This window comes from Apostichopus japonicus, chromosome 4 (assembly GCF_037975245.1).
Source record: "Apostichopus japonicus isolate 1M-3 chromosome 4, ASM3797524v1, whole genome shotgun sequence".
In the NCBI taxonomy this organism is placed as follows: domain Eukaryota; kingdom Metazoa; phylum Echinodermata; class Holothuroidea; order Aspidochirotida; family Stichopodidae; genus Apostichopus; species Apostichopus japonicus.
The window spans coordinates 3,887,659-3,899,802 of NC_092564.1; the positions used below are offsets into that span (position 1 = coordinate 3,887,659).

The following is a 12,144-nucleotide window of genomic DNA, read 5'->3' on the forward strand; positions in this document are numbered from 1 at the left end:
AATGCACAGTCACTGCGGTTTCTGTTGGTAGCCTACAAATGCGAAGTAAGTATATCGTATGGAATGGTTTGATTTATGTCTTTCTCGATTTTTCTTTTTACGAACAATACACACGGATGAGTTATCGGGGAAACCAATACCAAAGTTTTTTCCGCAACTTCAGTTTGTATCCTCATAACATACCAAGATTGAAACAATTTCAAATTAGCAATTATACTAAAAATATAAGTTTACAATATGTATCTAGCAATGTCTCTCTCATGAATCAGTACCTGAGTAGTATCTTAAGTTATCCATGAGTAAACATCAAAAGGCTGAAAATATTGAAGATCCCGTAGCCTCTGTATGTCACTATGTACTTTCGTTAGTATACTGTACAAAAGACTATAACCATGTTATATACATGCTGGAAAATATTGTTGTGAATCTAAATGATAAAAAAAAACAAAAAGTTGTAGCAAGAAATATGTTTTCATTGCTTTATTTAATATGATGGTTTCATCAACATGAAATTTTACGAATAATTTGCCACTGAGTACGGAGTAATAGAGAAGAAATTAAACGTGTTAGAAGTACTTTTATTTCTCATATTTATCTTAATTAGTAATAAATTATGTACTCTACATATTATCATATTGTTCCAGGTACTTACAAAACAACAAAATATCACGCCTTCCGAATAATATTTTTCGAAGCTTTTCCAGCGCAATTACGGTGTAAGTATACAGTACTGCACATACATTTTCATGGAAAAATGTCCGTACACTTTTCAATCAAACTTCCTCTATTGTCTTTCAAATAATCGTTAAGCATCCCAATTATTTCCCCATCATAAATTAAGATCTCGGTGTTTTCACCTTGGTTCATCTGTGTGGTTTTTTTTTTTTTTTTAATGTTCGTTGTATTATTGTTACTTTTTCCATTAGCTTTATCTTCGATTATCCATTTCTTTACCAGTGACTTACGAGACAACGGCATCCACACTGTCTGCAAAGACTCCTTCCATGGGCTCGTAGTTAGGGCAATGTTGTAAGTATCCCCGAGTCCGAATATCCGATTCCGGACCAAGTCCGAGTCCAATACTCTCCGATTCCTGGCCTGGCGAATGCTCAAAGTAAACTAAAATATTCTCCAATATAAATAAGAAGAAAATAGCTCGTAAAGTGCTATGAATTTTGTAACCTGTCTTTAATGCAGTACCACCACAAAATAGAACGAAGTTTATTTTCGGATGCCTATTCATAATTCTGGAGTGATGATTGATCGTTGCTATATAACCGGGTTGCCGTCAAACCTTATACCATTCCGACCAACTGACGAAATACTATTAACACATCATGCATGTCCCATATTCTCCAGTTCAGTTAAACCGTATACAGAAAATTGAGTCTCACAAAGTTACAGTAATGTCGTATTTGCTTCATTGGAATTGAATTTCTGTGCCTAAATTCACCATGCCTCCAAGAATAGTAATAGCTGTGATGCTTTCAGATACGTGTTGATCACCTATAATGCTGTACTATGGTATCATCAGATAGCAATCATTAATTTAGTATATACTGCAGTTATTATACCAAGCAATTACCATTGGCAATATGTATAAGAATTCAATATGCACACAGCTAGTTCTTTTCGGATATAATTTGTCAGATTACGGGTAATAAAAGGAGACGGGCTTGCATGGACTCGAAGCCGATTCCAAGTCCAGTGCAGTCCGAGCCACGTGCGAGTCCAATGTAGAGTGGATTAGAGTCCAAGTCCAGACTCTGTAGGAAACGTTTACACAATATTGAAATGCTCAAATATGACAAACCAGTCGAAATTATAACATTCGTTTGCTTCAACACTGATTAAGTATGTACTATGCTTATACATATATCGTGGACTATCAAATCTTCAATAAGTAATTCCCCTTTAATGTTCCTCAGATATCTGTCAGGGAACAGCCTGCAAGATCTTCCGCCAGATCTCTTTACAAAAGTAAAACTACAATTCGCACTGTAAGTAGATGAAATTCAGTTTCTTAATTTCACGTCCTCGCCTTCCTTCCAATCAAGCTATGCATATGTCTATACCTACAGTGGATTGTGCTCTGGGCTCTTCTGTCAGTAATTATGGTCATACTGAGACCGTGTTGTACTAAGCTATGTATCTTAAACCAAAGGCGAATTTATGATTTCAAATGACCATACAGGAACACAACTTTATCTTGAAGTATCATGTAAATATTAAAACAGAACGCCACCATTCTACGTTTTAGTACATATCCATCCATTAACGTCATGTGACTACGGAATGGGCTCCTAATAGACGGTGCTGTAAGCGATCTTGACCCGGGGGTGATTAAAGGTGAAGCTACGAAGCCGGTAAATAACGCAAACATTCGGTAATTCCAAATGAAGGGTAAATTGGTCCATTTGAATTCAGTTGATTTATTCTCTCTTGTATGACGCACTTCTCTCCTATTATTAATAACGAACCCCTTTTTCACATGATGGATTACGAACCCTTTGATCGATTATGAATATTGGACCCTTTCTCCTATTATGAATAACGAACCCTTTTTTCCCATTATGAATTACGGGCCCTTCGCTCCATTATGAATAACGAACCTTTCTTCCTATTATGAATAGCGAACCTTTTGGTCTATTATGGATTACGAACCCTTTGTTCTATTATGAATATCGTACCCTTTGTCCCATTATGAATAACGAACCTTTTTGTCCATTATGGATATCGAACCGTTTTGCCCATTATGAATATCGAACCTTTGTTTCCATTATGAATACCGGACCTTATGAATTATGATCCCTTTTTATTATAAATAACGAACCTTTATTTCCATTATGAATAGCGAACCTTTTTATCGAAAAAAATGCACGATATGATAATGAACCTTATGAACAATGACCCTTATGAATAGCGGACCTTATGAATATCGGGCAGACCCCGTCGGAACATGTTACCTACTGTATGAATTTTACACGGACCTACGGTAGACCACAAATTAATTAAGTAGTACTAGTGTAGAGCAAATATAATATACCGCTGATGGCCGCCCATGACTATGGGATACATATGTCGCCGATTCCAGTGTTGAATTCAGTTGTTAACGTGCAAATTGGACGAAAAAGAGTTTAAAGTAGCATAGTTGTATGGCGCACCACACGCAATAGGTTGCGTAGACTGAGCTGGATTTGTTTTTTTCTACAAAATATGTCATCCAAATCTTCTGCCCGACCCATCACATTAAACCAATCCAAAACTGACAATGTCACTGCACCGGACCTGCACTTCAAAATGACAAGTTATTGCTTCAGTTTGTTTTAATATGCTAGGTAGTGCATACTTTAAGTAAGGGAATCCCAAATATTATTATTAGGCCTACATAGCACCTTGCCTCAAAGACACAATCCGTAATGCAGCCAAGAAAATCTCTAAATAAGTAGCGCCGAATATGCGTATCGTCTAGAAACGAACACCCGTGTCTAAAATCTCTATAGGTCAGAAGAAAAAAACTTTTAAAACTTGTTTGTAATATTTGAGCGTGAGAACAAAAGAGTTGACACGCTCCCACGGGTGAATTACATCTGAGGAATATCTTTAAAACTTCAAGGGGGGGGGGGGAATAAGTTTAAACGCACAGGAAATGTGATTACCTCGTCAACTGATGAAACCCCGATTAAAAGTGTGAGCAAGAAGTAGCGAAGCGGCGTATCATTTGATGGAAACCGGCCCGACATAAGGGTGAACATTTAAGAACTATAGCCACATGCCAACAGATGCAATCCCATTAATTCATATGTGTGAGCATGATGTAGCGAAGCCACATGCCAATTCAGTAATGTATATTCGTCACATTATTTTACGATTGCCTTTGAATGGTTGGGTTTGAACAATATACGACTTTCGTATGGAAGAATATCAGTGAAATGCAATAAAATTGAACAGACATAACTGCCATTAAATGTCTAGCATAAACAGATAGCACACATTCTGCTGAAATCAATAGGAAGGTTAAATTTCAATGCAAGGACGATACATAGACAGCGGGCTCAGTGTTGAAATCAAAGAAGGGAAATACAGCATGAAATGTGTTGTATGTGTCTGAAATTGTCGCGGGAGAATGAGGCGATAACCTAGGGCTTAACTGGTGATTATAATTATTTATATTATGTTGTTTTTGTATTAGCTTTCCTTAACATGAATTACACGCGCACTCAACGCAATCTAAGCCACACAATTCCCAAATTTCGCATTCTGTAGCCTGTTTCAATCATCATCATTTAACTTGCTTCTTCACAGAGACTTGTCTGATGCTAATATCTCAGAGATATCACCTACAATGTTCCGAGCGAACCACACACAAACGTTGCAGGCTCTTTTCTTGCAAATGAATCACATAAAAACCATTCTTCAAGGGACATTTGACTATCTCGTGGACTTAGTCATGGTGTGAGTTTCACTTTGCAATTTCGTTCATACCACAGTTAAACGTATCTGCAAAAGTATGGGATAAAATGGGTTGAAGGCTGAATGACTCAAATTAATTACGCGGTAAAATTGCTTGAACTTTATTGCATCTTTCAGGTTAGAACCTGCACTCCGTAGAATTTGAATCGCGAAAATTCAAATTGTCAAATTTAGTAATAATTTGTGAATGCATCTAGCACTAGCACTGAGATTGCTGTTCCCATGAACATATTATAAACTAAAAAATGCATTTGGTTTGCTTCAAATCGTTTATCAACTGGAGAAAATAATACTTTTATAAACATATGTTGCATGTACTTAATATATTGGAATTTTGGTGCCCCTGGGACCTTCGTCAGCAATACTTGGCAATCGAATGAACAGTACAAAATTTAACACAATGAAAGTATGACTCTAGATAAGTGTAAGTTGCATTGATGGAATTAGAACCAATTAAACTATGACTATACGGTAAGCGGATTAAGGAGCAAATAACGGATTACATATGTTTGTCGATTACATATGTCATATATATAAATATATGAGTGACATACATATTATATGACAGAAAATGCGTCTTAGATAAACTACACAATCATTGACTAGTCACATACACACGATACCTATCATCTTCATATGTGTTTCCTGTGTTCTCATATCTGGCAGGGTTGTTTACTTTATTTTTCTCATGCTCTCACAGCGTTTTGTCAAATAACTATATCCATGTAATAGATGACGGCGCATTCAATGGACCAAATCTCGCATATATGTGAGTTTTTAAATTTATTATGGTAATTCATATATCATGAATATCTATTCTTTGCTTGGTGAAGACACTTAGGGACGTTATAGGATGTTTGCATTAACAACAGTATAGTACAATAATTTCGTAATGGAAGTATACTTTCTTTTACATTTTAATTACTTAGTGCGTACATTTAGCAGATTAGATATTATACAGAATGGGTGCTATGATTCGTAATTGCTGAAGATATTAAATGCGTGCTTACATATTGTTTAGTTGCACCTAATAACTTAATTTTTAAGTGCTGCTTTAAAAAAAATTGAATGAAATCGTATGTCGACATAGCATTGCTACATGAATAGTAACTCTTACAGTGTCTTTTATGAATGAATCCGCAATACAAGAACAAAACAAATAATCTTTAGTTTTGTAATACGGTTCTCCTGCTGAATGTTTGTCTAACTGTCAACACTTGGGAACAATTTACAATTCAACTATTTGTTATGTCTTATTGTAATAATGGAATGCTATCGTTAACATGTTTCCGAACTTGATGTTTTATTATCTGTATGTATAAACAAGAGCACCGTCATACGACGTCACGAAACATGCCTATTCCAACAGCTGCATCTAGAAACCACCATCCTAGCAAACATGTAACAAGTTTCATCAAATACTTCTTGTGATATCTTGGTACAAGATCATATGTCATTTTATATTATTTAGTTGTTTGTAATATCTTTCCGAAGTTATTGTATTGTGGTTTACTTCATTGAAACAATAATCCAGCTATGCCTCAATAATTTGGATATTTAGCTTATATTGCGCGTGTCATAACTGCTTATGTGTACCTATGGGTGTATGTGAGGGTGCGTAATAGTACGCGTTTCGTTATTTATATACCCGTCTATATGAATTTCCTTCCGGCATAGTCTATCCTAAGATAAGAACTGTTTGTGCGTTCATTATCTTCTTCATTGTTCATAGTTATCTTCTTCATGGAACCCTGAGCATTCATATATGAAACTTCATGTGGAGTCACTAAGACATACATACGAATAAATCATATAAATTCTTTATATGCCAGATACTTGTTTGGAAATAACTTGACTGAAATATTAGACAACCCTTTCACGGGATCGAAGATTAAAGAGGTGTAAGTATACTGCGTATATAAATATATATATATTCATATATATATATATATATATATATATATATATATATATATATATATATACAAACGTATGTATATAATATAATATATATATATATACATATATATATATATATATATATATATATATATATATATATATATATACCCAGTACGCATCACACTGGCGGTCCGCTGGCGTAAAAACGCTGGCGGTAAAACGCTGGAGGTCCGCCAACGGACCGATAGACATTGCTGCTTGGAAAAACCCAGCGTATTGCCGACAGCGGACCAACAGCGTATCGACGTCGTAAAAAAGCCGGCGGTTACACGCTGGAGGTCCGCCAACGGACCGATAGACATTGCTGCTTGGAAAAACCCAACGTATTGCCGACAGCGGACCAACAGCGTATCGACGTCGTAAAAAAGCCGGTGGTTACACGCTGGAGGTCCGCCAACGGACCGATAGACATTGTTGCTTGGAAAAACCTAGCAGAATTCCGACAGCAGACCGACAGCGTAACGCCGTAGAAAATTTCCCACAAATATTATGTTATGAAAGTCACTCAGCAATTTACACAAGCTCACATACACATTGACCATCGGGTCTGTCCAAAATCTTAAGTCTCTATGTGAAAGTTTAGTTAAAGATGAGTTTCTATTAAACTATTTTACCTGTGCTTTTTGTATATATTTGTTCCTGTGGAGAGAAAACTTAAGAATACTTGGATTTTGTGTACATTAGTATAGGCCAGGTTTAGGTGCGGCTGCATGGACTAATACGTTATTAGGCAACGGCTGGTGGTCCGCTAACGGACCGATAGATATTACAGCTGGCTTGTAAGTCCAGCGGAATGCCGACAGCAGTACCGCCGGAGGAAATATTGGATAGCTTTTGTGCAGAATTGGCGGGAAGTTACCTTACCACACTGGCACAATTAACAGAATAATATTTTCCTAAAACCTATATTCGCCAATAACTATAAGGTAATTAAAGATTGAGCTAACTCAAAGTAGTTAAACTTTGCTTACCATCCAATGTAATATATATTATCATACACTACATACATAATATTTGAAGGGGGAAAAAATACTGATCGAACGAGTCTGACGGATACCACATGAAGAAATGTTGGCAAGCATTTGGGCAAAATGGGCGGGTAATACCCTTAACCACAGGAAAACTTACAGAATAATATTTTCAACAAATTCAAATTCTGAAATAAATATTGAGCAATAACGTTATAAGCGATATCCAAATACTTTAATAAATTTCAACCATCCCAAGAAGTATTTATTAATCAACAATTTAGCGTAGTTGAGAGAAAACAATTCAGAAAACATTTTTCACTGATCGAACGAGCCTAGTATAACTGGCATCCAATCGCTAAACCGCAATGCTCAGTGTCCTCAGATATAGCAGCTAGTTTGAAAAGCGGTCGCTTTCGTAATCTGTTACAACTCTTTCGATGTTGGATATCCTGATCTATTCTTTTGAAAGTACTTGCAGTCTGCAAATACAAATTTGCTTAAGAGGTATGTACCTGTTTTTTCTTACTAAGGGTTGACAGTTGTACATAATTGATTTCGCAAGTATTTGAAGTGACTATTTTTTAAATAAACTTAGACGTAATCTAGCGTTAGGCTAGAATGTATCGCTTAATGAGAAGCCTTTCGCGGTGTATGAATTACACATAGCCTACATTTGTAGGTGTTAATTGTGTTAGGCTGAGCAATAACGATCACACATAAAGGTAAACTAATGACCGTTGTTTGTATAATAGCTAGGTTATGCAATGTTATGCCGAAACATTTGTTTGCTGACTGTATTAGAAGAAAACTGTTATCTGCAGAAAGTTAATACTGTAAATATTACTAGGTGACTATGGAAGGCTTCCTCCTAATTTTAAATATCATATTCTGAAATATATATTACTATACTAGTAGCCTACTAGTTACTACTAGTAGTAGTAGTACACTAGTACTAGGGGCCTAGGCCTAGTTTTAAATCATTTGGTATGTTACAGTATTGACAAATCATGGTCATCCATAACTTTTAAGAAATAATGTACTGTTTTATTTGTTTATAGCTAGGCCCCTAGGCCTAGTTAAGAAGGTAAAGACTCAATGTTAAAACCTTATTAATAATAATATAAGTATGGTTGTTTTTAAATATCAGGAATGGGTTGGTGGTTAAATCTTTTTGGATTTCAGGTTAAGTGCTTAGGCTTCAAAGTTTATGTGACAAATTAAGCATTTTGGAGAACAATAGATCATCGTCATCATAGTTTATGAGTACTCCTGTGGAGTATAGTGATAAACTTAATTTTGTATTTTCACCTGGCCTTAGATACAATTTGGTGCTCCAAATGAGAATTTTTTTCTCATTTCGAAATGAAAAGGGGTTTTCTGACTTGCGAAGCGGGGGGGGGGGGCGGAATGATACTTACGCCCCTCCACATTTTTCACTGGGGGGCTAGCGCCCCCCAGCCCCCCGGTTCATACGCCCTTGGTGATACCAACCAACACGATAATGAAAAATATTTCATATCTAGCCTCTCGGCTTCTAAAAAAACTGTGGCTGCCTTATCTCGTTTTTTTGCTTTTTGTCTTGGCTACTGTCAATTTGAAATATTTGCGTTGGGTCTATTCCATGTGCTCAGTTTCTGGTGAATCATTCTGCGCATGATTTCCAAGAAAATAACTGCCTACATTGAAGTGATCCTCACTTAAAGTAAAGTTTATTTGCCCAATAGCTGAACTGCCTCTATGCTATGTCTGTATTGCATGCCACTATTTAACTCTATGGAAAGTTACTTTAAGGGTTAAAAGTTTACAGTGTTGTGGGAGAATTGTTTAAATTCCTTGGCAATAAATCATTGAAAGCATAGTTAGTGGAGGTAGTTTAGGTTCAATTTTTGCCCCTCTATTGTATTCCCAGATGAATTAAATGGCAATGAAAGTAGATACAACTTTGGACAAGCAGGAGGGTAATTACCAGTTGTTATTCTGTTTAAAAAGCTTTGCAGACAAAGTAACAAATAACATGATTTGTCTGTATTTGATGATGTAAATTTGACCTTATATAGGGACACCGTAGGAAGTTCTCCAAAAAAAAAAATAATAATTGAAGGGGTGATGCCCATTGTAAGTAATGGATACAGAATGAAGAGCTCTAGGTTGTTGTTTTTGGTTCTTTTTTTGCAGTAGATTAACAGGGGAAAAAATGACTCATGTGAAATCCCTGGCGAACTAAACAAGGAAAATACAAAATGAGGTTCATGGGCATGTCAACACTATTTTACAAGAAACATGCAATAATGATAACAACTTTGAGCTGCATGATGACACAGTTGAAGTTAATAGTGAAAGGATTCTAATTATATAAAGGAGCGACAGATAGCCATTCCTCTCCTGCACGATATGTTGTTGTGAACTTATTAACTGTTAATTTTAATTTGCAGTATGCAAACACCAAAGTATGCTGTTGTTGTTGTTTTTTGAGGAAGATGGAGTCAGCAGATTTAATCACAATTTATCAATTTTTCCAGATCAGGATTTTCAGGAACTAAGTTAGAAGCCAGCGCATTACTATTCCTGTGGGATCTTTGGAGGAATTTAATAACCTGGATGACTCTATTGAAACAAACAAGGCTTTGGAAAGATATTTGGTAAGTCAGTTTAAAAGTGTAAGGAAAGTAATCAGAAAACAGTTTCCCAGAGTGTAATGTTAGTTTATCATTATAAATTTGAAGCCAAGTCAGGTTTTATTGTGTCAGTGGTCTGTACAAAATAAAATATTTCCTGAGGGGCTAATTTCCTTTTCCTGGGAGACAATTAAAACTCTAAGGTAGTAACAGACATGAAAGCATTTAGGTAACAAGAGTTTGGCCAGAAATGATTTTACATTGCAGTGCATTCTACAAAAGTGGGCTGTTAAATCAATCTTGTTTTTGACTGGACTCAGAAAGGAACATTGCAGCACTGCATTGCTAGTTCCTCTTAAAATATTGATAAGAAATTAGCAAAAGATGCCAACGTGTGGGATGAAATAGAATTACTTGAATATTTCTGTTTGTATAATAATTATTGAATGGTTTCTGATTAACTTTTCTTTCTTTTTGTTGTTTCAAGAAGAAAAGACTATCAATTCTTGGTGGCAACACGTTGAAGGAGTGCGTTAAAAGAATCCTGTGTGATGTATTGGCAAATGCAGTTGCTACCACACTGAACTGGACATGTACCACTGGGAAAACAGCCTTTGCGAAGCTACATGTATGAAATACATAATTGAAAGTGAGTTTATATGTGTCATTTTTGTTTTCAGCAGCAGTGAAGAGAACCTTGAGTTGTGGGGAAGGGGTTGTGCATTTGACTCATGGATCGGCCAACTTTTCAATGCAACACCCCTTCAACGAGAATTCTTGCTTTAATATACATTGAATTCTGGTCATTTAAAAAAGTTACTACAAATATATGTTGATGTAAGATGTGTTGTTTCAGATGCAGTTGAAAAGCAGCATTCAGCATTGATTTTAAAGTTAATTCACCATATGATTTTATTGACCAGTCCATTGTCACTTTCTTTCCCAATTGATGGGACCTGGATTTGCAACAGTAATGCATGTGTTCAGTATAAAATGAAAGAAGGTGACTGTCAAAGGCAAAGGAAATATTTCGTATATCACTGAAAAAATGGTAAATGTGTGAAAATGTGAATAATGTAGTTTAACCAAATGTGAGACCCCAGCCGATACTCATAGCTAGTGTTACAGTTGGCACAGTAATTATCAAAAAGCTGTGACATGTTGAACTAAGAGTCAGACAGGTGAAAATTTGCAGTAATTTTCATGTTTAATGTTTTAAATTTTATAATTTAATTTTTTTTTTTTTTTAAATTTGCATTTACAAAAAAACTTGCCACGTGCCACCTGTAACACATGTTACTGTGTTACGAGCACAGTACAGTAGTAACTGATGCATGGTTGTGGAACATGAACAGTAGTAACTGTTCTAGCTATGAGTATCGGGTAACCCATTATTGGCTTCATTTTATTGCTTGTGTAGAATGCAGTCTTTTATGTAATGTTTTGTGTAATGTGTTTTGTATTAACAGAAGCTGTACGGAGGAACTGCACAATCAACTTCAACTGATATTCAGGCGGCGGTGGTGAGATTTCTGAAGGATGCATCTGATTGTGAGGGAGGGCGAAAATCTCGGACTACACCACAAACAGTTGACGAGTGAATTTCTTTAGTGCTGTTGCAATATTTAACGCTGGAACTCATTTTCTCGCTTTGTAATTTATAGGCGTAATAAAATGATAGCAACTTATTTCACTGTGTTCGTCATTATTTCTTCATATGTAACCGCATGTGTAATTCAGCAAAATCTGCAGTTAGACCAATAGCTCTGTTCTAGTAGTACACCCCAAACAGTTTTCTGCCGGAACACAGATATTTGGTTAGCAATTCATGTGAAGATCTCTGCCTAGCGGGTTGCTGGCAGAATACCAGATTTGGGCTAGCAGGTGGCCAGAACACTGGATATTAGCTAGTGGATAGCCAGTGGCTCTCTCTGACAGAAATTCAGCGGTACTTCGGTGGTAAGCTTGCGTTTCTCCGGCGGTGTGCTGGTAAAACACCGGCGGTACACTGGCGTTTCTTCGGCGGTCTGCTGGTGGAACACTGACGGTACGCTGGCGTTTCTTCGGCGGTACACTGGCGTTTCTTTGGCGGTCTACTGGTGGAACACCGGCGGTACGCTGGA

General features: G+C 36.4%; 1 protein-coding gene and 1 long non-coding RNA gene across 8 annotated transcripts in view; both read left to right on the forward strand.

Moving 5' to 3' along the window:
• The window catches only part of LOC139966179 (uncharacterized), a 32,568-nt gene that overhangs the window by 11,782 nt on the left and 8,642 nt on the right, over positions 1 to 12,144 (forward strand). For 4 of the 5 annotated variants that reach the window (XM_071968950.1, XM_071968947.1, XM_071968949.1 and 1 more), the window contains 6 exons: positions 645 to 716; positions 958 to 1,029; positions 1,929 to 2,000; positions 4,306 to 4,455; positions 5,174 to 5,242; positions 6,306 to 6,374. In XM_071968950.1, the coding sequence (XP_071825051.1) occupies positions 645 to 716; positions 958 to 1,029; positions 1,929 to 2,000; positions 4,306 to 4,455; positions 5,174 to 5,242; positions 6,306 to 6,374 (504 nt within the window). The remainder of the gene's footprint in view (positions 1 to 644; positions 717 to 957; positions 1,030 to 1,928; positions 2,001 to 4,305; positions 4,456 to 5,173; positions 5,243 to 6,305; positions 6,375 to 12,144) is intronic. The other variant, XM_071968951.1, reaches the window with a different exon arrangement.
• LOC139966177 (uncharacterized) lies at positions 6,542 to 11,709 on the forward strand. Of its 3 annotated transcripts, none has more exons than XR_011792496.1 (4): positions 6,542 to 7,910; positions 9,926 to 10,045; positions 10,509 to 10,670; positions 11,491 to 11,709. It is a non-coding gene; the product is annotated as an uncharacterized lncRNA (long non-coding RNA). The 3 variants fall into 3 exon arrangements; XR_011792498.1 differs by having other exon boundaries at positions 10,512 to 10,670; XR_011792497.1 differs by lacking the exon at positions 6,542 to 7,910 and adding an exon at positions 7,917 to 8,253.